Source organism: Lontra canadensis, unplaced genomic scaffold (assembly GCF_010015895.1).
Source record: "Lontra canadensis isolate GAN:19392208 unplaced genomic scaffold, GSC_riverotter_1.0 scaffold123, whole genome shotgun sequence".
Lineage (NCBI taxonomy): Eukaryota > Metazoa > Chordata > Mammalia > Carnivora > Mustelidae > Lontra > Lontra canadensis.
Window position 1 is genome coordinate 4,238,379 of NW_022631117.1, and position 24,180 is coordinate 4,262,558.

The 24,180-nt window shown below is 42.2% G+C and overlaps 1 protein-coding gene across 4 annotated transcripts in view; it reads right to left on the bottom strand.

The window, feature by feature from the left end:
- The window catches only part of LOC116857395 (transmembrane 9 superfamily member 2-like), an 80,294-nt gene extending 58,946 nt beyond the window's left edge, over nucleotides 1-21,348 (bottom strand). For all 4 annotated transcript variants that reach the window (XM_032841429.1, XM_032841427.1, XM_032841428.1 and 1 more), the window contains exons 1-5: nucleotides 21,137-21,348; nucleotides 12,462-12,529; nucleotides 10,814-10,907; nucleotides 7,304-7,431; nucleotides 6,869-6,995 (exon numbers count right to left, since the gene is read on the bottom strand). In XM_032841429.1, the coding sequence (XP_032697320.1) occupies nucleotides 6,869-6,995; nucleotides 7,304-7,431; nucleotides 10,814-10,907; nucleotides 12,462-12,529; nucleotides 21,137-21,325 (606 nt within the window). In that variant the 5' untranslated portion in view covers nucleotides 21,326-21,348. The remainder of the gene's footprint in view (nucleotides 1-6,868; nucleotides 6,996-7,303; nucleotides 7,432-10,813; nucleotides 10,908-12,461; nucleotides 12,530-21,136) is intronic.
- Nucleotides 21,349-24,180: the final 2,832 nt, after the last annotated feature.

The following is a 24,180-nucleotide window of genomic DNA, read 5'->3' on the forward strand; positions in this document are numbered from 1 at the left end:
TGTAGAGATGACTTAAAAATAAAATCTTTTTAGGGGTGCCTGGGTGAGTCAGCCGGTTAAGTGTCAGACTCAGTTTCAGCTCAGATCATGAGCCCAGGGTCATGAGATCAGGACCCAGACTGAGCTCTGGCTCAGTGCAGAGTCTGCTTGTCCTTCTTCCTCTGCTCCTCCCCAAGCTCTTGATTTCTCTCTCTCAAATAAATAAGTAAATTTTTAAAATTGTTTTTAATTTTTAAAAACAAAATGAAACATACTACTCAGGTGGGGGAGGTTAATAGTGGAGGAGGCTATGTATATATCGGGGTAGGGAGTATATGAGAACTCTCTGTACATATCCTCTTAATTTTGCTGTGAACCTAATCCTGCTCTAAAAAATAAAGTCTTTTAAATTTGAAACAAAAACAAAACATGAGCTGTGGAGAAAGTGAGGAATTGCCATGCCAAATTCTAAGGGAAAGCTGGAAGCCAGAGAGTTAAGTTGGGTGAGGGAGCACTGACATGGCTATTGCCCTGAGGACACCTGCTGATCTGGGTAAACTTGAACTTAAGTTTGGGTAGCCTCATGGGATAGGGAGGAGAGCACTCAGGGAGGGCCCTCCCAGCTGAGAAGGCTAAAATGAGACCCTCTGCCCATTAATCTGAGACCACTGACCCCCTCGCAAAACCAATACCCTCAAAGGTAAAGATGAGCCAGAAGTAAGCCTTCTCCACACTCCCCAATGGACCATAAGGAAGATGGCCTTGATGCTAAACACCAAAAGGGAGTGGGGGAACTGTCCTTGAGCAGTTGTGGCCACAGGCCAGTCCTAACGTAGATTTGCAGTGTGGATTCCCATCACCTAAGTGGCCCCAGGAAATTCAAGTTGTGAATTTGTTTTAAGGCAGTCCCAGGCTGGTATTTCCCAAAGACGCTTTGCAGAAGTAAGTGAAAATCTTCTCTGGAGGAAACCAGTTTGACCCTAAGACTCAAAGAAACTCCGTGAACAACTTTCTTTTAGAGACTGAGAGAGTGAGTGAGCGGCATTGGGGGGCAGAGGGAGAGGGAGAATCTCAAGCAGGCTCCATGCCCAGTGCAGAGCCAGACACAGGGCTTGAACTCACGACCTGAGACCATGACCTGAGCTGAAATCAAGAATCAGACTGACTGAGCCACCCAGGTGCCCCATCAGAAGCAGATTTAAAATTAACTACATTTACTATACTTCAAAGAAGTAAAATACAAGCATGACAGCATGTGCATAAAATAGAAAAGTACAAAATAATGATGTAGCAAATTTGCAAAAGAATAAAACAAAACTTGCAGAAATGAGAAAGCTAACTGTTGAAATTAAAAATTCAGTGCCTATGAGGGTTTTTTTTTAGGATTTTTGAGGTTTGTTTATGTATAAATTAACTTATAAATTATCAGATGCCAAGGCAAAGGGCTTGAAAATGTGAGAACAAAAATCTCAATATGTTTGATATCAATGTTATTATAATAACACATTTCTTTTTTTTCCAAGTTCTTATTTAAATTCTAGTAAGTTAACACACAGTGCAATATTGATTTCAGGAGTAGAATCTAGTGATTCATCATTTACATACAACACCCGGTGCTCATCACAACATGTGCCCTCGATGCCAATGTTCATAAGAGAAGAAACAAATGAGAAGAAAATTTAGACTAGAAGATAGGCCAGAACACAGCACAGAAAAAAAAAATGGAAAATACACAAGAGAGATTAAGAGGCATGGAGGAGAAAATAAAAACATTTCACACAGCTTTAATTGGAGTCTGAAAAGGAAAGAAGAAAGTACCTGACAATGCTGAGAATTCCAGAACTGATAAGACACACCAATCCAGGAAACTCAAAAAAATTACAAAGAAGATTAAAAACAAAGCAAAACAAAAATCTATAACTAGACACCTAATTATGAAACTGCATGAGATCCTTTAAAGAAAGAGGTGACTAATAATTCCATTTCATGGAATCTAAAATGCCACCAACTATAAAACATTATTTTAGGGGCGCCTGGGTGGCACAGTCAGTTAAGCATCTGACTCTTGGTTTCAGCTCGAGTCGTGGTCTCAGGGTTGTAGGATCGAGCCCTGTGTTGGGCTCCATGATCAGAGTAGAGTCTGCTTGGAGATCTCTCTCCCTCTGTCCCTCCCTTCCCCCACCTCCACTTTCTTTCTTAAATAAATCTTTTAGAAAGACATTATTTAATATGCTGCTAAGAAAAAACATTGCTAATTAAACTTTGCCAAGCCATCAACTGAAAGGGACACATTCTGATTTCATAAATGTTAAAATATGGGAAAAGATGAGTTTTAGAATCAATAAAATATAGAATATAAAAATAATGAACAAAAGCATAAACTAGTATAACAGAAGTGAGACCAAACATCATATCAGTATATGTAAATAGGCTTAACTCACCTAGTAAGAGGAAAAGGACTTTCGGAAGATACCACAAAGCAAAACTCAACAACATGTTGTGTACAAGAGACGCATCTAAAACAAAGAGGTTCCAGGGCTCCTGGGTGGCTCAGTGGGTTAAGCCACTGCCTACGGCTCAGGTCATGATCTCAGGGTCCTGGAATCGAGTACCGCATCAGGCTCTCAGCTCAGCAGGAAGCCTGCTTCTCTCTCTCTCTTTCTGCCTACCTCTCCGTCTACTTGTGATCTCTCTCTGTCAAATAAATAAACAAAATCTTTAAAAAAAAAAATAAATAAAACAAAGAGGTTCTGAAAAGCTAAAAAGGGATGGGCAAAGTTACACTGAGGGAATGTAGGCAAGAAGAAAGCAAGGGACTTGGACTCCCTTCTTCTGATATGATGGAATAATGCAAGACCAGATTTATCCCTTCACTTTAAACAACTAAAAAAGTTGGGTAAAATATATAAAGACAACATTCTTTAGACCTCAGACAACAAAGAGCATTAAGAAACCGATCACTGGGGCACCTGGGTGGCTCAGTTGGTTGAGCAACTGACTCTTGGTTTCAGCTCAGGTCATGATCTTGGAGGTCCTGGGATCAAGCCCCGCATTGGGCTCCACAGTCAGTGGGGAGTCTGCTTGGGATTCTCTCTCTCCCTTTGCCCCTCCCCCCCAAATGATAAATAAATCTTTAAAAAATAGAGAGAGAGACTGATCATTAAGAGAAAGGCAACAAATAAGGTGAGCCCACATATTGCTTCAAGCTTACTTCCCAGGGAGAATTTTCAGGATCTGGTGTAAGGAAAGGGTATCCAATCAGAGCCCTGCAGTCTCACAGAATTGAGGAGACAAGGTTCACAGTCCAGGGATGCCCAGGGGCTACATGGTATGGGGCAGAATACCAGAGAGAAGAGAGCTGCACAGAGATTTCATCGGTAAATGCATATAAAGTGTGCCAGTCATTGACTTCTTGCCTCACATCTCCAAATTCATTCCTTTTGGCCTCTATGAAAATTACCCAGGCCCTTTAATTTGTTTTCTTTTGCAGGTGACTGTTGGCTCAGGTCGTGATCCCAGGGTCCTCAGATCAAGGACCACATCGGGCTCCCTGCTCAGCAGAGAGCTTGCTTCTCCCTCTCCCTCTGCCTGCTGCTCCCCCTGTTTGTGCATGCATCTGTTCCCTCTCTCAAATAAATAAAATCTTTTTTAAAAAATTGTTTTCCAGGGCACCTGGGTGGCTCAGTGGGTTAAAGCCTCTGCCTTAGGCTCAGGTCATGATCCCAGGGTCCTGGAATCAATTCCCACATCGGGCTCTCTGCTTAGCAGAGATCCTGTTTCCCCCTCTCTCTCTGCCTGCCTCTTTGCCTACTTGTGATCTCTGTCTGTCAAATAAATAAAAAAAATCTTTAAAAAATTTTAAAAAAATAAAAAATTGTTTTCCTTTGCAAGAAGGCGTTGAATGAAGTGTTGCCAGTAGAGGGCGCTGGACAGACATTACCAGGGAGAAGAGTTTGGTTTTCTGGTTGAGGGGAGCTCTGGCTCCAGGCTCCCGTTCCAGTTTCTCCAGTGAACACAACCTCTAAAGAATTAATGCATCCATGTGTCTCAACAAAAAGAGAGACAAAAAGACATCAGGGTTGGGGTAGGAGGGAGGGATGAATAGGCATAAGGAAGAACACGGATTTGGAGGGCTGTGAGACTACTCAGTAGGATACCCTTACAGTAGGTATGTGTCATTATACATTTGTCCAAACCCATAAAATGTACAACACCAAGAGTGAACCCTACTGAAAACTGTGCTCTCTGGGCGATAATGCTGTGTCAATGTAGGTTTATCAGTTGTAACAAATGCATCACATTCTGGTGAGTGATACTGATCATGAGGGAGGCTATGCACGTGGGGGAGGGCAAGGGGTCCATGGGAAAATCTCTGTACCTGCCTCTCAATTTTTCTCTGAACCTAAAACATCTAAATAATAAATCTATTTTTTGGGGGGGTGGGAGGGGAGCCTGGGTGGCACAGTTGGTTAACTGTCTGACTCTTGGTTTCAGCTCATGGTCATGGTCTCAGGGTCATGGGATCTAGCCCCAAGTCAGGCTCCACACACAGCACAGAATCAGCTTGTCCCTCTCCCTCTATCCCCCCCAAACTTCCCCCCTTTTCTCTTTCTCAAGTAAATAAAATCTTTAAAATAATAATAATAAATTCGTTTGTTAAAAAGGAGACATCATTTGCCTCTTGAAAGAGCACACCACTATCTTATCTCATCAAGAGATCAAACTTGAATCAGATCAAGCCAGTGGATCCATCTGCCAATTTGCAAGAACTAAAAGACAGAGAACATGCAGCCTTGTTTGGATGAATGATACAGGGATAGACAAAAGGATAGACGTGGGATAAATCAAATATTTTAAAATGCTAATTTGGGGCACGTTGCTGGCTGGGTTGGAAGAGCATGCAACTCTTGATCTTGGAGTCATGAGTTCGAGCCCCTGTTGGGTGTACAGATTACTTAAATAGAACTGTAAAAAAAATTAAAACGCTCATGATAGAATATAGGTACTGGGGTGCCTGCATGGCTCAGTGGGTTAAGCCTCTGCCTTCAGCTCAGGTCATGATCTCAGGGTCCTGGGATCAAGCCCTACATTGGGCTCTCTGCTCAGCGGGAGGCCGCTTCCTCCTGTCTCTCTCTCTCTCTCTCTCTGCCGCTTGTGATCTCTATCTCCATCAAATAAATAAATAAAATCTTATTAAAAAAAGAATCTAGGTACTGCATATATGAGTGTCCACTACATAATTAATTAAGCTTTTCTATGTGTTTGAAATTGCTCATAATAAAAGATTTTAAAAAGATATATGAGGGGCGCCTGGGTGGCTCAGTCGGTTAAGCATCTGTCTTCAGCTCAGGTCAAGATCTCAGGGTCCTTGGATCGAGCCCCACATCAGGCTCCCTGTTTAGTGGGGAGCCTGCTTCTCCCTTTCTCTCTGCCTGCTGCTCCCCATGCTTGTGCTCTTTCTGTGTCAAATAAACAAATAAATAAATAAAATCTTTACATTTTTTTAAATCTAAAAATCCTCAAAAAACCATTTAGGGGTGCCTGGCTGGCTCAGTCAGAAGAACATGTGACGCTTGATCTTGGGGTCCTGAGTTCCAGCCCCAGGATAGGTGTAGAAATGACTAAGGCTAAATAAACTAAAAAAGTTTAATAGATAAATAATAAGTCCCTCAAATTTGACCAAAATCACCAAGATGGTGCATAAATGATTGAAATTTCAGAAGTACTGCACTTTTCTCTGGAAAGAAACAGTTAAGTGCGCCATCAGTTAGACAACCAAGGCAGAAACTGGGCAGCCACCCTACACTCTTCCTTCTCCTGTCCCTTTTGTCCCCGTCACTGACCCACATCAAGTCACCATACAGAAAACAGATCAAAAGCAGTGCTGTCCTGGTGGAGCCCTTTCACGTCCGTTCGGCCCCTTAGTCGTGCTCCATGGCAGCCCAAGACATGCCTGCTAGTCTGGGGCCTGGTAGGAGACTGCCTGAGAACCGCAAGGCAGAACGGTGTGATTGGGACACCCAAGCTAGAAAGATCAGAGCTGGAGTCCACTTCTGCCACGTAACTAGCCGTACGCCTCTAGTCATGCCACAGCCTCTCGGAGACTGAGTCTCACGTTCTGTAAAATGGCAGCAGTGGATCCCAGCAACAAGGCCATTCTCAGGATGAAATCAATCACTGTCTAAAGCAATATAACATCGCTCCTGGCCCGTAAGAGGCTTTCAATACGATTCTCCTTACCATTGCACACAGGACCCCCCTCCATGATCTGGCTTCTGCCTACCCCCCGTTTTAGCTTCATCTCTAGCTGTACTTTCCAAACCCCAAAACTTATGCTGATAGACATGCTCGACTCCTCACAGTCCCCCAATCACATCATCCTGCTTCAGACTTTCAAGCTTTTTTTTTTATTTATTTATTTGACACAGAGAGAGAGATCACAAGTAGGCAGAGAGGCAGGCAAAGAGAGAGGGGGAAGCAGGCTCCTCAAAGAGCAGAGAGCCCTATGCGGGGCTCGATCCCAGGACCCTGGGATCACAACCTGAGCTGAAGGCAGAGGCTTAACCAACTGAGCCACCCAGGCGCCCCGACTTCCAAGCTCTAGATCACATTGATCTCCCTCCTAGAAATGCTCACCCACCCATTTATTTCGCAAATACTTTTTCATTCCCTCCATTATATCCTCCTTGTCCCTTTTCTACAGGGTCACCTCCTTACTCAGGACTGGGAACTCTGAGAGGACAGAGACCATACCTACTTGAGTTTGTATTCCCAACACCTAGCCCCAAACCTAGAAGATGGTAGGTGTCCCATTAATGTTTGCTAAGTGACTATAACAGAAAGCAAATTATAAGCAACTTATATTCTATAATAAGTTCTCAACACTTACGCGGATAGCGCAAGCATCTTTTGCTGCGCCATCATTGGTAATAAAACATCCTATCGGAAATCCTGTTGTGCAGTACTTTCCATCCTCAATAACGTGACACCATATTACTGGCATATTATCAATAATCCTAAATATAAAGATTTTAAAAATAAAAGATTTAACAAGCATGCATGTCACACCAAGCAATACCAACATCATCTTGCATATATTTAGTTCAAATTTGTATTCAAAGTCACAAAAAATAGTCTATAATTTCAAGTATCAATTAAAACTACATGTTTTTAAAAAAATACTGAAAGGACTTAAAATTTTTAATCAAAGTCACAAAAATAGTGTACAATTTCAAGTACTAAAACTACTTTTTTTAATAAAAAACTACTTCTGAAAGGACTTAAAAAACTAAGTCATGTTATCTCAGTGTTATCGCAAACCTACCAGTGATGCTGATAATTTAGTTTTATCCCTTTCTTCAAAAAAGCCAGCTTTTTCTTGGGGTCGTCATTTCCTTTATCGTAGGATTTTACACAGACTTTTTTACACGTTTCTGTCTTGTTAAAAGAAAACTGTTAAGAAAGATTTAAAATAATAAAAGATTTGACTACATTTTAGAAAACAAGTGTCCCAAAATAAGCACTTTACCTTACAGATGAAACTTGTTCCCAGAGATCTCAGTATGCCATCAGCCTCAACACTCTCTCCTTTGAGTTTCAATTCATACCTGAAATGATTACACTACACACATACACACACACACATGCACACACACACACACGTGCACACGCGCACACACATACACAATATGCTTTCACCACTAAGCAGAAGAATTTGCCTTCTTCAATAACACATAAGGTGGGATATAATATCCACTGTAACTTCCTAAGACCACCCTGATATGGAACCCTTCACTTAAAAGTGGTAACAAAATTGATTTTAGTGATGGTCACACAATGCTCTGAATATACTAAAAAAAAATAAGTCAAAGGGGCGCCTGGGTGGCTCAGTCAGTTAAGTGTCTGCCTTTGGCTCAGTCCATGATCCCAGGGTCCTGGGATCGAGTCCCGCATCAAGCTCCTTGCTCAGCGGGGAGTCTGCTTCTCCCTCTCCCACTCCCCACCCCCGGCTTATACCCTCTCTCAAATAAATAAAATCTTTAACAAACAGAAAATAAAAAATAAACAAACGTTAAATCAGATACTTCAAGGGGTGCCTGGCTGACTCAGTCAATGCAGCATGCAACTCTGGATCTCTAGGCTGGGAATTCAAGCCCCACCTTGGGTGTAGAGCTTACTTTAAAAAAATGGCCACTTCAAGTGGGTGAATTCTTTGGCATGTGAATATTTCTCAATAGAGCTGTTAATAAAAAAGTGATAATAAAATATTTCATACTTTAATATGAAACCTCTTATTTACAAAGTGTAGCTATCAAGGATTATCAGGACGAAGTACCAGTGTTACTAATCAGGAAAAAATGAGCAAGAATAAACTATGAAAAAGAGTTATAGTAAGGACCTCATACCCTGAAATCACACAAATATTAACCAAAAAGTTCCCTATTGGCAGCTGAGAAGAACACTGTCATCTTTCTTTCTTCCTATCTTTCTTTCTTTCTCTCTTTCTAGTACTGTCACGTTCTTCATTTCAAGGGACAGCACCCCTTGAAAAAATTCCCTTTTTTGTTAGGACAATGGTACCCCCATGGAGGTATTTTGTGCAACTTTAATTATCAAAAAGCTAATGCCTGGGGCACCTGGGTGGCTCAGTGGGTTAAAGCCTCTGCCTTCGGCTCAGGTCATGATCCCAGGGTCCTGGGATGGAGCCCCACCTCGGGCTCTCTGCTCAGCAGGGAGACTGCTTCCTTCTCTTTCTCTCTGCCTGCCTCTCTGCCTACTTGTGATCTCTGTCTGTCAAATAAATAAATAAAATCTTAAAAAAAATTTTTTTTTAAAAAAAGCTAATGCCTGACACACAGACCAAAGAAACAGATCAACAAAGAACCCAGAAATAGAACTCTACAACTATGCCTGTGTGATTTTTTTGACAAACATGCAAAAGCAATTCAGAGAAGGAATGACAGTCTTTTGAACAGATAGTGTTGAAGCAACTTGACTTCTACATGTCAAAAAAAAACCCAAAAAGCAAAACCAAAAAAATTCTGTAATTTCAATCCAAACCTCATACCTGATACAAAATAATTCAAAAAAGATCACAGACTTAAATATATAAATTATAAAAGTTTCAGAAGGAAACATAAAAGAAAATCTTCAAGACCTAAAGGCTTATGTCATGTGTCCTTAGACTAGACACCAAAAACACAATCCATAAAAAGGAAATTTGATTACTGGACCTCATAAAAATTAATGTTTGCTCTGTGGAATACTCTGTTAAGAAGATGAAAACACAGGGCACCTGGGTGGCTCAGAGGTTAAATAAGTGCCTTTGGCAGTCCCAGGATCCTGGGATCAAGACCCGGAAAAACTGCTTCTCCCTCTTCCACTCCCCCTGCTTGTGTTCCCTCTCTTGCTGTGTCTCTGTCAAATAAATAAATAAAATCTACAAAAAAAAAAAAAAGATGAAGACACAGGGGTGCCTGGCTGGCCCAGTTTGTAGAGCACACTATTCTTGATCTCAGAGTCATGAGTTTGAGCCTCAAGTTGAGTACAGAGATTATTTAAAAATAAAATCTTTAAAAAAAAAAGATGATGGAAACAAAAGCTACAGACTGGGAAAAAACTATTTGTAAACTACTGCCCTAACAAAGGAATCACACCTAGAATATATAAGGAATTCTGAAAACTCAATAGTAAAGGTACAAACAATCCAAATATAAAATGGGTAAAAGAGGAGACAGGGGGCCTGGGTGGCTCAGTCGGTTAAGCATCTTGCCTTCAGCTCAGGTCATGATCCCGGGGTCCTGGGATCAAGCCCCCCACATCAGGCTCCCTGCTCAGAGGGGAGTCTGCTTGTCTCTCCCTCTTCCTCTCCCCCTGCTTGTGTTCCCTCTGTCTCTCTCTCTCTCCCAAATGAATAAATAAAATCTTTAAAAAAATAAATTAAATTAATGAGTGAATAAAAATTCTTTAAAAAAAGTTTAAAAGAAGCTAATCCCCAATGGTTTCACAAGAGTATACATAAATTAATATTGAGCAAACTACATACTTTTTTTAAAAAGTTTTATTTAAGTAATCTCCATACCCCATGCAGGGCTCAAACTCACAGCCCTGAGACCAAGAGTTGCATGCATATCTGACTGAGCTAGCCAGTTGCCCCCAAACAATACACTTTCAATATGTGCAGTGTATTGTACTTCAAGTAGACTTCAATGAATTTGGAAAAAAAGAAGAAAAAAGTTAATGCCTTCATAATCATAACTGCTTATGAAAACATCCCTACTCTATCCCTGTATCTATTAAGGTACTGAAGGCAAAATCAATACACAATAACAGTCCAATGACATCTGCTTATACCACCTTACCCAAAATATGTAGGGACAATAAAGGAAACTGTTTTTCTTTACAAAGCAAAAAAAAAATTTTGAAAGGCAAAATGATTATGTGGAACCACTCCCTACTGCAGATAGTTCAAAGAGCACATATTCAGGCATTCTTCCGACAATACCACATCCTATCTCCTTTCCTTTTTCTCTGCCTCCTTCTAAAACAGACTCTTTGTGGGGCGCCAGGGTGGCTCAGTCGGTTAGGCTCGGGTCATGATCCCAGGGTCCTGGGATCAAGTCCTGCATCAGGCTCCCTGCTTGATAGGAAACCTGCTTCCCCCTCCCCCATTCCCCCTGCTTGTGTTCCCTCTCTTGTTGTGTCTCTCTCTGTCAACTAAATAAAATCTTTAAAAATAAAATAAAAATATAACAGACTCTTTGCTACAATTTTAAGTAGCCAGTTCTGAAAAAATTCCATTTAAAACAATATTATATAAGATCCACTGAGTAACCTTATAGGGAGATGATGTTATTCGTTCTCCGAATAGTACTTGTCCGAGATTTTCAGAAGGGTTTTTCTTCCCAGAGGCTTGACAGAAGTCAAAGCTAGAGGGAAAGTTCAAGGAAGGTTAAAAAAAAAAAATCAGCAAAGAAATTAATCTTTGTAATTTGTCAAGCCTCTCCACTGTTAATGGTAGATACTTCTAAAAACATGACCCAGAAGGTGTCTAATTATGATTTATAGACCTCATTATTTTAAACTGTTTAACCTCTTATAACTATGAATTCATTATTTAAAATGCTTATGGTACTGCTCTTGACTTTTATAATGTAGGTAATCACAATCTTAATAAAATTCACAGTATCTTCAGGGTTAAACTTCAAATTACATTTTAAAAAAAGAAAAGAATAGTTTAAAATCTGTACTAATTCTAACCTGAGACATTTAGAAACTGCTGTTATCAGTTCTGATCAAAGGGGAACTTAAACAACAAAATCCCTTTTCAAATACAGGCCCATAGACTCACAAATCAAATGGTTACCACATGGAAAGAATTACAACTGCCTTTAAGCAAATGTGAATATATAAAATTAAATATAAAATGGTAAAAGAGAAAATCAATGGTAGGCACGTGTAATATTTTAAATGCTCGTGCTAACACCCTATGTCTAAATGTGGTATTTTAATGAAAATTAGACCTGGTTTTATTTCTGTTTAATTAGTGGAAATAAAGTAATACCAGAGAGAGCTACAATCATTTTTCTAAGAAGTGTAGCATTTGTTGCTATTCTCAAATGACTGATCTTAATCTTGATTATATGATACTGGCCCAATACTAAACTAAGCACTTGCATCCATTAAAAGCCTTAGTAGGGGGGCACCTGGGTGGCTCAGTGGGTTAAAGCCTCTGCCTTTGGCTCGGGTCATGATCCCAGGGTCCTGGGATCAAACCCTGTATTGGGCTTTCTGCTTAGCAGGGAGCCTGCTTCCTCCTCTCTCTCTCCCTGCCTCTCTGCCTCCTTGTGATTTCTGTCTGTCAAATAAATAAACAAAATCTTTAAAAAATAAATAAATAAAAGCCTTAGTAGAAATTTCCCTATCCCATGTTTTAAAAATAAACTGCACTGGGACGCCTGGGTGGCTCAGTTGGTTAAGCAGCTGCCTTCGGCTCAGGTCATGATCCCAGCGTCCTGGGATCGAGTCCCACATCAGGCTCCTTGCTCGGCGGGGAGCCTGCTTCTCCCTCTGCCTCTGTCTGCCTGTGCTCGCTCTCTCTCCCTCTGTCTCTGACAAATAAATAAATAAAATCTTTAAAAAAAAAAATAAATAAAAATAAAAAAATAAAAATAAACTACACTTCCGCAATGATTTTTTTGAAGTTCAAAATATAGTAGATTTATAATTTGTTTTCCTTACAAAAATCAAGTATGGCAACTTCCTAAATTTTTAAGCATTTGCCTCACACTGAAAGCACTCTGTTTTAATTTTGTTCCTGTTACTTTTATTACAAAATTGCCACCATATTTCTTAATATATCCAGGGCTTTCATTCACTGTCTTTAAAAATTTAAAACACCTTTAACACAATAATATTATAATTACGATGTAACTGCAGTAATATCAATTATATCAGATACAATGACAATACTTATAACTTACGTATTATATTCATAAGGCAGGACAGATTCTGTTGAGTCCAATCTATTTACAAATAGTGCTATTGACGACTACAAAAAGAAAGAAAACACTAATTAATAATACAAAATAAAAAAGGTAGCACTTGCAAAATACATAACAAAGTGAAAAGTAATTGGGTCTATTGCTCCCATCAATGTATGACTGTGCAATTATAAATTTATAACTTAGCACAGTGTATACATGTATAACAAAATGGTTATAAATTTTTAACACAGTACAGCTATAAATTCATAACATTTCATTTAGGTAGCATCATCGGAGTCTCTGAAAACATCAATTTTTCAGACATCTCAGCCATTCTTAACCTTTTTTAATTATAGAACCCTTTGAGAATGTGATGAAAACTATGGGCCCTCTCCCCTAAAAAGCACACATACTCACCAAAGTCTCTGTTCAGGTTTCAGAGGCTTCATAGGGCCTCTGGAGTCCACGGAATTCAGGTTAAGAACTTGAGATAATTACAGCTACCTGCGTAAGAGCTCTCCTTGTATCATTTTAACCATTTTTATAAGAATCATTCTAAAATACACTTCATTCTTTCCTATCTTAAACAGAACATGGTGATCACAATTTAACCTTCCTTGATGGCTCAGGGTCATTTTGAACATCGATCCTTGTACCAGCTTTGACTCTGTGACATCCTCAGGATCAAACTAAGTGAACACTATTTGCCCCAAAACTACACTGCAATAGATGGTACCCACACCCCTACTACCCACACCCCTCACCCCTACCAAAGAGCTTCAACTTCTTTGTATAGATTTTACGTCTTTCTTTTCAGCTGTCAGTTGTCGTGATGCCTCTTCTCCCTTCTTCTCCCTTCTTCTCCCACCCTTGATCTGCTAGAGAGCAAGCCCTCAACTTGTAGAATAAATCACAGATTTGTTAAAACTAAATCAAAAAGACTGAGCGCATGAGGGTTAGTGCATGAGCATTAGGGTATCTATTCTGGCTTTTTTTTTTTAAGATTTTTTTTTTTTTTGACAGAGATCACAAGTAGGCAGAGAGGCAGGCAGAGACAGAGAGAGTGGGAAGCAGGCTCCCCGCTGAGCAGAGAGCCCAATGTGGGGCTTGATCCTAGAACCCTGGGATCATGACCTGAGCCGAAGGCAGAGGCTTTAACCCATTGAGCCACCCAGGCGCCCCTATTCTGGCTTTTCACAGGATACTTCCATTTACTTCCCTGGATCTCAGCTGGGTTCTTGATAATCTACAAGATAGGGTTGTTTTGTTTTGTTTTGTTTTAAGTAGGCTCCATGCCCAGCATGGAACACTATGTGGGGCTTGAACTCATGACCCTGAGATCAAGACCTGAGCTGAGATCAAGGGTCAGACAACTGACTGAGCCCCCCAGGTACCCCCAAGATAGGATTTTTATTTTTTTTTAAGATTTTATTTATTTGACACAAAGAGAGAGATCACAAGTAGGCAGAGAGGCAGGCAGAGAGAGAGGGGGAAGGAAGCAGGCTCCCCATGGAGCAGAAAGCCGAATGTGAGGCTCCATCCCAGGACCCTGGGATCATGACCTGAGCCGAAGGCAGAGGCTTTAACCCACTGAGCCACCCAGGTGCCCCAAGATAGGATTTTTAAAAAGACTAAAACAGCAGAACTTTAGTGAACACTATTCTTGTTCAAAATTCCATAAACTGCTTTTTTTTTAATTGAACATCTGCTATCATCTTTACCATAAGGTTAGATTTTTTTTTTAAGAGGATGTAGAAAATCACCAAGTTTGGGACAAATATAAACAGCATTACTGTAACTCTGTAAGAGTATTGTATCTGTACTTAATGAAACCTTGTCAGAAATTCAGCAACAGCAACATATATCAGAGTTTTATAAAGGTGAATAGGGAAAAGCGAAGGACAACAGATAACTAAGGATAATAGCTCTCATCTAGAATCCCAAAACACAACATACATAAGATTCATATTTTAAAATGCATATCTGGGGTGCCTGGGTGGCTCAGTGGGTTAAAGCCTCTGCTTTCGGCTCAGGTCATGATCCCAGGGTCCTGGGATTAGGCCCCACATCAGGCTCTCTGCTCTGCGGGAAGCCTGCTTCATCCTCTCTCTCTCTCTGCCTGCCTCTCTGCCTACTTGTGATCTCTGTCAAATAAATAAATAAAGGCTTTAAAATGCATATCTGGAGCTTACTATATTTAAAAGAGCCTTACTGTTTTCACAAGTCAAGTGAAGAAAAGAGAAATTATTCAATAATGGTGTTAAGATAACTGGTCAGTGATGGGGGGGGGGTTAAGCTGGATACTTACCTAATACATATACCAGGAAATATCAATATTATTTATTAAAATTTAAACCATAAAAGTAATAGAAGAAGCCATGGGAGAATAATTTTATAATCTTGGCTGGCTTGGTTAAGATCTTTCAAAATAGGGCACAAAAGTCAGAAAACAAAAAAAAATTTGATATATTAGAATAAAAGCCAATTTTGGGGCACCTGGGTGGCTCAGTGGGTTAAAGCCTCTGCCTTCAGCTCAGGTCATGATCTCAGGGTCCTGGGATCGCCCCGCATCGGGCTCTCTGCTCAGCAGGGGGCCTGCTTCCTCCTCTCTCTCTGCCTGCCTCTCTGACTACTTGTGATCTCTCTGTCTCTGTCAAATAAATAAATAAAATCTTTAAAAAAAAAAAGAATAAAAGCCAATTTTTCTAAATGGCAAAAAAGAAAAACAAAAACAAAATGCAATAAACAAAACCAAAAGACAACTGACAAACTTGGGAAAAGAATGTCACAGATAAAGGACTAGTTTCCTGATTTAAGAGTGTCCACAGAACCAAAAAAAAGTGTCCACAAATCATTTTTTAAATGTCCAACCTTATAGAAAAATGAACAAAGAATTTATAGATAGTTCACCAAAAAGAAAATACAAGTTGTTTTTATTTATATGAAATGATTCTCAATTTTAAAAAAGACTCCTGATAACAGCAATATAAATTAAAACCATAAGACACAATTTTTCACCCATAAAATTGTCAAAGATCTAAAAGTTTGACAACACTTTGTCAAGCTGTGGAGAAGGAGGCACTCTCACATACTGTCTGCGGAAGTGTAAATTAATGCAACCTCCGTGGAAAGCAATTTGAGGATATCAAAATTGCTAAGTGCATCTATTCTTTGACCCAGCAATTGCATTCCTAGGAATTTATTCTATGGATATTCTTATATGCAACAATGTTTGATAAGATCAAGAGTATAGAAACAAGCTAAATACATACATAAGGGACTATGTAAATCCAATATATAACATCCTTATAATAGAATGATATACCATTAAAAAAGAACAAGGGTGTTCTTTTTTTTTTTTTTAAAGATTTTATTTATTTATTTGACAGAGAGATCACAAGTAGGCAGAGAGGCAGGCAGAGAGAGAGGAGGAAGCAGGCTCCCTGCTGAGTAGAGAGCCCGATGCGGGGCTCGATCCCAGGATTCTGAGATCATGACCTGAGCCGAAGGCAGCGGCTTAACCCACTGAGCCACCCAGGCACCCCAAGGGTGTTCTTTATATAATGATATAAAGTGATCTCTAAGCTATATCATTAAATGATAAAGGCACCTGAAGTGGAGAACAGTATGCTCCCATTTGTGTAAAAAAAAAAAAAAGGAGGAAAAAATTATATAAACACATATTTGTTCATTTAATCAAGAAATCCCTAGCAGGATATGAGAAACTGACGATATTGGTGCTCTCCAGGGAGGGATACTATGTGGCTAAAAGACCCAGGTAGATGAGACCTTCACAGGGAAAAACTTCTTATCTGCCTGTATCCTTCTATATTATTCTAAGTGAGATCATTACAATCAAGGGGATGAACAGTTTCAAAGACTTTGATGTATATTTCAAATTGCTTTCCAAAGGGTTCAAGTCTAACTATTAAACCAATCTGAATGCCATCACAAGGCAGCAAAGAGACAAGTCCAGGTGGAGGGGTATTGTACAGGAAAAACAGACTGATCCCTTTTATAACTTAATGTTATGAAAAGAAAAAGCAGGGACTGTGCTTAATTAAAAGAATCATAGACTATAATAAAGAGATGCAATTTGTGGTCCTAGATTGGATTCTGATTTGGTTATTTCAGGGATAGCTAAGGAAATCTATGAACTTGGTAATACATGAGATAAAAATGTATTCATGTGGAAAAAATCTGTCGATGTGTAAAGATAGAGTTGTTAATAGAAAAGTGCAGGTTATGGGATGGTTAAGCGTCTGCCTTTGGCTCAGGCTCAGATCATGATTCCAGGGTCCTGGGATCCAGTCCCACACGGGGCTCCTTGCTCAGCAGGGATCCTGCTTCTCCCTCTGCCTGCCACTCCTCCTGCTTTGGCTCACTCTCTCTGACAAATAAATTTCAAAAATCTTTAAAAAAAAAAAAGGAGAGAAACAAGGCATTGATTAAAAAAAAAGAAAGAAAGAAAAGTGCAGGTTACAAAAAAACATGGATACCATGATTTTATGTAGGTAAAAAATGCATATGGACTTCCATTCATTGCTGGAATGGAATGGGAATACAAAATGGTACAGCCACTTAAGAAGACAGCTTGGCAATTTCTTTAAAAAAACTAAATATAGGGGTGCCTGGGTGGCTCAGTGGATTAAGCCTCTGCCTTCGGCTCAGGTCATGATCTCAGGGTCCTGGGATCAAGCCCCGCATCAAATCTCTGCTCAGCGGGGAGCCTGCTTCCCCCTCTCTCTCTGCCTGCCTCCTCTCTGCCTACTTGTGATTTCTCTCTGTGTCAAATAAATAAATAAAATCTTTTTTTAGAAAAAAGGAAAAAAAGAAGAAAAAAAACTAAATATACTCTTAATATACAATCTAGCAGTGATACACCCTGGTATTTGCCCAAAGGAGTTGAAAACATAAATTTACCCAAAAACCGGCACAATGTCTATAGCAGCTTTGTTCATCAATGTGAAAACTTGGAAGCAACCAAGATGTCTTTAGTAGATAAATATATGAATGAATTGTGGTACATCCAGATAATGGAATATTCAAAACTGAAAAGCAATGAACCATTAAGCCATGAAAAGACACAGAGGAACCCTAAATGCATATTACTAAGTAAAAGAAGCAAGTCTGAAAAGTCTACGTACTGTATGATTCCAATTATAAGACATTCTGGAAAAGGCAAAATTATGAAGACAGTAGATAGATCAGTGGTTGCCAGGGATTAAGAGAGGGACAGATAATAGCAGAGAGCATAGAGAATGTATAAGGCAGTGAAATTACTCTATATGATATTAGAATGATGGATACATGTCATTACACATTCCTCCAAACTTCACCAAGGGTGAACTGTAATGTAGACTATGGGCTTTGGGTGGCAATGATGTGTCAGCCCAGGTTCATCAACTATAAGGAATGTAACACTCTGGTAGGGACTGTTGATGTAGAAGGCTAGGCATGCGTGGGGGCAGGGCTATATGGGAACTCCACTTTCTGCTCGATTTTGCTGTAAACCTAAAACTGCTCTAAAAAATTTAAAAACTCTGTTAAAAATACACATATGAGGTACCTGGGTGGCTCAGTTGGTTAAGCAACTGCCTTCAGCCCAGGTCATGATCCTGGAGTCCCAGGATCAAGACCCGCATCAGGTTCCTTGCTCACTTGGGAATCCACTTCTCCCTCTGACCCTCTGCCCTCTCACACCCTCTCTCTCTCTCTCATTCTCTCTCTCAAATAAATAAATAAAATCTTTAAAAAAATACACATGTGGGTATGAGTATGTGTAGAAAAAAAATCTAGAACATATGGTAAGATAGTAATAGCAGTAATTCTCTAGTTATTAGAAAAGTTTTTCTTATTTTTGCCTATCTGCATTTTCTAGTCATCTATCATGCATGCTACTGCTTTTGTAATAGCAAAAGTTTCAAAACTAAAAAAAAAAAAAAAAACAAGGGGCTGGATGCTACCAAATGAAGTAAGTTTAGAGTGTTAAACCTAAAAATGAGAGACTCACCAAAAGACAGAAGGCAAAAACTAGAATAAAAAGTAGAAACATGTAGGGATGCAAGTAATAACCCAAAAAGAAAAGAGCTTATGGAAAAATTCCAGATATTTGTTATGGTTAAAGATCATGTTTCTTTGCTAGGAAGCCTGATGAAATAAAGAACAGAGATTCAGGATGAGGAATTACCAGAGAAAAGGCAGACATAAAAATATTTTGTAAATGCCATTTCCTACATTACACATGTTTGGCAAGATGTTGGCTCAAATGTTACCATCAGGGGCGCCTGGGTGGCTCAGTGGGTTAAGCCTCTGTCTTCAGCTCAGGTCATGATCCCAGGGTCCTGGGATCGAGCCCCACATCGGGCTCTCTGCTCAGTGGGGAGCCTGCTTCCTCCTCTCTCTCTCTGCCTGCCTCTCTGCCTACTTGTGATCTCTGTCTGTGAAATAAATAAATAAAATCTTTAAAAAAAAAATGTTACCATCAAAACTTCACACAGGAAAAGGCAAGTTCCAGGTTTTAAGGGCAAACTTGCTGCCCCAAAACTGACCTTTAAAAAACACTGGAAAATGGGACACGTGGGAGGCTCAGTCGGTTAAGTACCTGCCTTTGGCTCAGGTCATGATCCCAGTGTCATGGGATCAAGTCCCGAATCTGCCTCCTTGCTCATCAGGGAGCCTGCTTCTCCCCCTGGCTGCAGCTCCCCCTGCTTGTGCCCTCTCTGATAAATAAAATTTTAAAAACAAAACAAAACACCCTGGAACTTTCAAGTTGGTTAAGTCTATAGTTAAACCACACCCAGCACTGTTCTCAACTTCCCAGTGCCTTTGTGGTGCCCTATGACAGAACACTACCCCATTCACTAAATTAGGCAACTAGGAGTCAGAAAAATAAGTCTTATTCATTAGGATCTTTTGAAGTGATTACTTGCCCCCCCCCCAAAAAAAAGTACAACACACAACCTTTTTTGGACTCAGCTTAGTTACAGAAACCAGGCTGCTGAAGAAATGAGTCAGGAAATTATTGGAGAACTTCAAGAGGACAGACACCTTGGCCTCAGTGGGAGGAGGAGCATGCAACTCTTGATTTTGAGGTCTTGAGTTCAAGCCCCAGTTGGGTGTAGAGATGACTTAAATAAACTTTAAATAAAAAAATCTCTGCCTAAAGAAAACGAATAATGATAATAGTTACCATTTATGGAAAGCTTACTAAGCGCCAGATATAGTTGTCAGTGCTTTTCATACATTGTCTCACTTTATCCTCTCAAGTCTGAGAGGTAAATAATACCTTGATGTTTACAGGCAAAGGGCCTAGGGGATACAAAAGTGCATTAACAAGAATTCGGGAGGTAACAAGCAGGCTGCTGGAGGAGTGAAGAATGACGGGAAAGAAAACATGGTGGGGTTGCGTCTAAGACCACAGTGAGGCGGATGGGGGGATGGGTGAAATAGCTGATGGGAACTAAGCATTGTACTTGTGACGAGCTCCTGGTGTTTGTATGGAAGTGTTGAATCACTAAATTCTACACCTGAAGCTAATATAACACTGCATGTGAACTCACTGGAATTTAAATCAATTTTTTAAAAAAAGACCATGGTGAGTGTGTGGGAGAGAGGACAAGGGAGACAACAGGAAACGGAAGAAGAGAGCAAGAGGAAAGAGCCCAGGCGACGGGAGGAAAGAGCCCAGGCGGCGGAAGGAAAGGAGCTGCGACAGAAGAGGAGGAGCTAAGTGGAGGAGCAGCCAATAGGGAGGGAGGAGCTCAGAGGAAGGAGGAACAGCCAATAGGGAGGGAGGAGCTCAGAGGAAGGAGGAACAGAAGGAGCTGAGAAGGGCGGTGGAGAAACACTGCGGAAAGGAGGAAGCAAGGGCTGCCTGGGTGGCTTAGTCGTTAGGCATTCGCCTGCAGCTGGGGTCATGATCCCCGCGTCCTGGAATCGAGCCCTGCATGGGGCTCCCTGCTCGGTGGGAAGCCTGCTTCTCTCCCACTCCCCCTGCTCGTGTTCCCTCTCCGTCTGTCTCACTCTCTCACCCTCTCTCTGTCAGATTAAAAAAAAAAAACTTCAAAAAAAAAGGGAGGAGGAAGCAAGGGGGCGGGCCCAGAGGGAAAAGAAAGAGGGAGGGGTGGAGCCAGGCAAAAAGGGCGGGACCCAGGGGGAGATTGGAGGGAAGGGGTGGGGCTAGGTGGAAATGGTGGGCGGGGCTAAGGGGGAGGGAGGGGCTACGAGGGAAGTGGGGAAGGTAGGGGCCCAGGCACTGGGGCGGGGCCTAGAGGAAGGGGAGGGGAGGGATTGCGAAGGTAGAAGAGCAAGGGAGGGGCGGGGCGGGGAGGGAGGAGAAGAGGAAACGCTGAGATGAAAGGGAGGGAGCCAAGAGAAATGGGGGAAAAGGAGGAGCTATGAGGACTAAGGAAGAGCTGAGCGGGAGTTGGGCGAAAGGAGAGTAAGGGGAGGGGCCGAAAGGGTAGGAAAGAGAATCTGGGAAAAAGAGAGGTCCAGATGCTCCACGTGCGAGGCTCAGAGATAGAGCCGCTGAGACACACCCACAGAAAGGGCTGTGGCGTTCTGGGTCAGAGGCGAAAGAGCTCGCGACCGTGGTCTCCCCCCGGCGTGCCCCCTACCCCTGCCGGAAGCCTTCCCCTCTCATCTCACTGCCTCCCACGGGTCCTCACCTTGCAGGTTGCAGTCTCTCGGGCCGCCTCGCAGAAGTTAACTGGAGCCAACCCGGGGAGGTAGAAGGCCGCGCTGGGGGTGGCCTGAAGCCCCAGGAACAGCCACAGCCCCAGCAGCCACCTCAGCCCGGGGAGGGCGAGCCTGAGGCGGCAAGGGTTGGTTCCCACGCGGAAACCACGAGTACTCATTTGAGGAGCCGGCTCAGGGCTCGGGGGCGCACTACAGGCGAGATCTAACCAGTGAACAGGAGAAACGGATATGATAACTCGGCTGGTGGGACTAGAACTCCGGGGAAAGCCACTTATTCCGACGAAACAGTGGCTTGGAACCCGTTGCTAGGGCGCCAGGCTGCCCATATGAGCACACGTAGTACGCATGCGTGCGTGTTCCCGCTAAGTCTTCCACACACACCCCACCCTCCCCACTCCCCCCATCCCCCACCCACAGCCCGGCAATTTCCCGCGGTTCGAGGTGCCTCGGGGAGCGGGGAAGGGGGGCAAGGGAGGCTGGCTGAGAGGTCTCAGCATGCAACATCACAAGTAAACAGGGTGTTGTGTCCTCCCCGAGTTTGCCTCAGTCCCAAAGTAGCAGTGTTACCCCCCCATTTTCACTTTTTCCGGCGGGGTGGTGGGACAAGAATGGGCAAGAGGGGAAATTCCGGGGCCAAGCTGTCCAGTACGGTGGGTGTTAGGCGCTTGAAATGCAGCCAGTGCAAAATTGATGTTCCATAGGTCCAAGTGCACACCCAGTATCAGGGACTGCTTGGAAAAAGGAATGCAAACCTCTGCGTTTTTATATTGATTGCATGTCGAAACAGTAATATTTTGGGTCAGTTGCATTGAATAAAACATTATTAAAATTAATTTCACCTGTGTTTTGTTTTGTTTTGTTTTTGACAGACAAAGATCACAAGTAGGTAGAGAGACAGGCAAACAGAGAGAGGGGGGAATCAGGTTGCCTGTTGAGCAGAGATCCCAAAGTGGGGCTCAATCCCATGACCCTGAGATCATGACCTGAACGGAAGGTAAAGGCTTAACCCACTGAGCCACCCAGGCATCCCCCACCTGTTTCTTTTTAAAGTATGATTGCTAGGGGCACCTGGATGGCTCAGTCCATACAGAATGGGCCTCTTGATCTCAGAGTCATGAGTTCAAATTCCATGTTGGGCATGGAGCCTACTTTAAAATAAATATAAAAAAAAATAAATTGTGGCTGCTAAAACATTTAAAATGACATGTGGCTCATGTCATATTTCTTTTTTTATTCATTAAAGCACTTTTAATATAAATAAATTCTGCGGAAATAATACAGCAAAACAAAGCCATGCACTGATACAAATTAACCAGTTCAGCTACTCGATATTTTTAGGTTGTCTGTGATGATACGTGGATTGCTCAATGTGTAATAAGTTCTGGCATCATTCCTACCCGGGAGAGACAACTTTTATTTTACTTTGATGACTTAAGTAGAATACGTTTATTATATTGTGATTCAATGGTAATCTGAAAAACCTTTAAAATCACCTTAAGAAAAAAAAGCACAAAAAGAAAGAAAGAAAAGAAAACCATAATAATCACATCCTAGAGACTGTCAGGTGAACTTATCCTAAATGTTCTTTGACATGTTGTCAACACACAATATCACATCAATTTCAGGTGTACAACATAGTGATTCCACAAGTTCACTGGCATTCCATTTCTGTTGGACAGCTCATGTCTGGGGAGGAGGGTGGAAGGGGCAAAGACGAAGAAGAGGGAGGGAGAGGGAAGGATTGCTCTCAGTCTTTGAAAGAAAGTTTTTCCTCTCTTAGCTCTAGGGATCTTATTTTTCGACCTCTGTAGGAATGCTTGTCGCCCACCCTTCTGCTCCTCGTGCTGTCCTATAATGCAAAGTGCTTGTATTTGGACCTAGACAGTAGTGTAGGCATCATACAACAAAGACAGCAGAAGAGCTGATCATTTTTCCTTCTTGTCTGTCAAGAGCTTTGGAGAACAAGAGGTCACTTGTGTATGCCGAGACCAGTGCGCCTCGCCATTCTGTCCAAGTTCCCTCGCTCCTAGAGGTCTGCGTCCTCTGTTGATTGGCAGCCTGCGATTCCAGGCCGAACAAAGGCAGCGAACGGGCGGGTTAGCAGCGGCCTGTAGAATTTAGTGACTTAACTCCTGGATCAGAGAGGCAGGAAAAGTGGCAGGAGAAAATGTACCAATGATCAGAATTCCGGGTGTTGCAAGGGCGGGGAGAACGAACTTGACTACGCGGACTGGAGAGGCCCTTGTAAAGATTTGGAGAAGGGGATAAGGGGATCAGAAGGGGCACCACTTTTGTGAGGAGGAACAGGAAAGAGCAGTAGAGGCGTCAGGAATCGAAGCAACCACAGCTTGAATAAAACTCTTGCGTTTTGCCACTCTGTTACCACCCCTCTCTGGTCAGTCTTTGGCTGAAAAAATTGTACGTGTTAAAATAAACGGGATGCTCAGCCAGCCTTCGAGGCCTGGGCCAGGACGTCTAGCGGCTGAGCTAGGGCCCTGCGGGCCGGGACTGCAGCGGGGACAGGGCGTCCTACTGACCGAGCCCGGGCGGCCCACCGAGTGCTGGGAACGTGCTCGGCTGGTCTCCCCGGGGCTGGTGTGTCACCCAAGTCGCCTACAGGAGACCGGCCCCAGCCTCTACGGAGACCGAAAAGCTGGAAAGAGCAGCCGTCAGCCTGTTTGCGAGCCTTTTGGCCCCGTCCCTATCCTCATCTACCGTTCAAACTGGGGCTTTGACGTCTTCATAAAAGCTGCTGTGAGGTGTCTGTTAAACTCAAGAAGTAAAGCATCACCGAGGGCTACGTCCCCATTCTCAGCAATAAGACACAGCCCTCCCGGTGTCCCCTCTGTGTGATTGTCACCAGCTCCATCCACCTGAAAGCGGGGGCGGGGGGGAGGGGGGGCTCGTTCTGGTGGATTCTCTGTGCTGCCTGTGCTCCAGGAAGCCCTTCACTAGGCAGGCCTGGCTATGCTCGGCTCCAAGGCTCCCCTTCCCCCATGCGCCAATTTGAAGA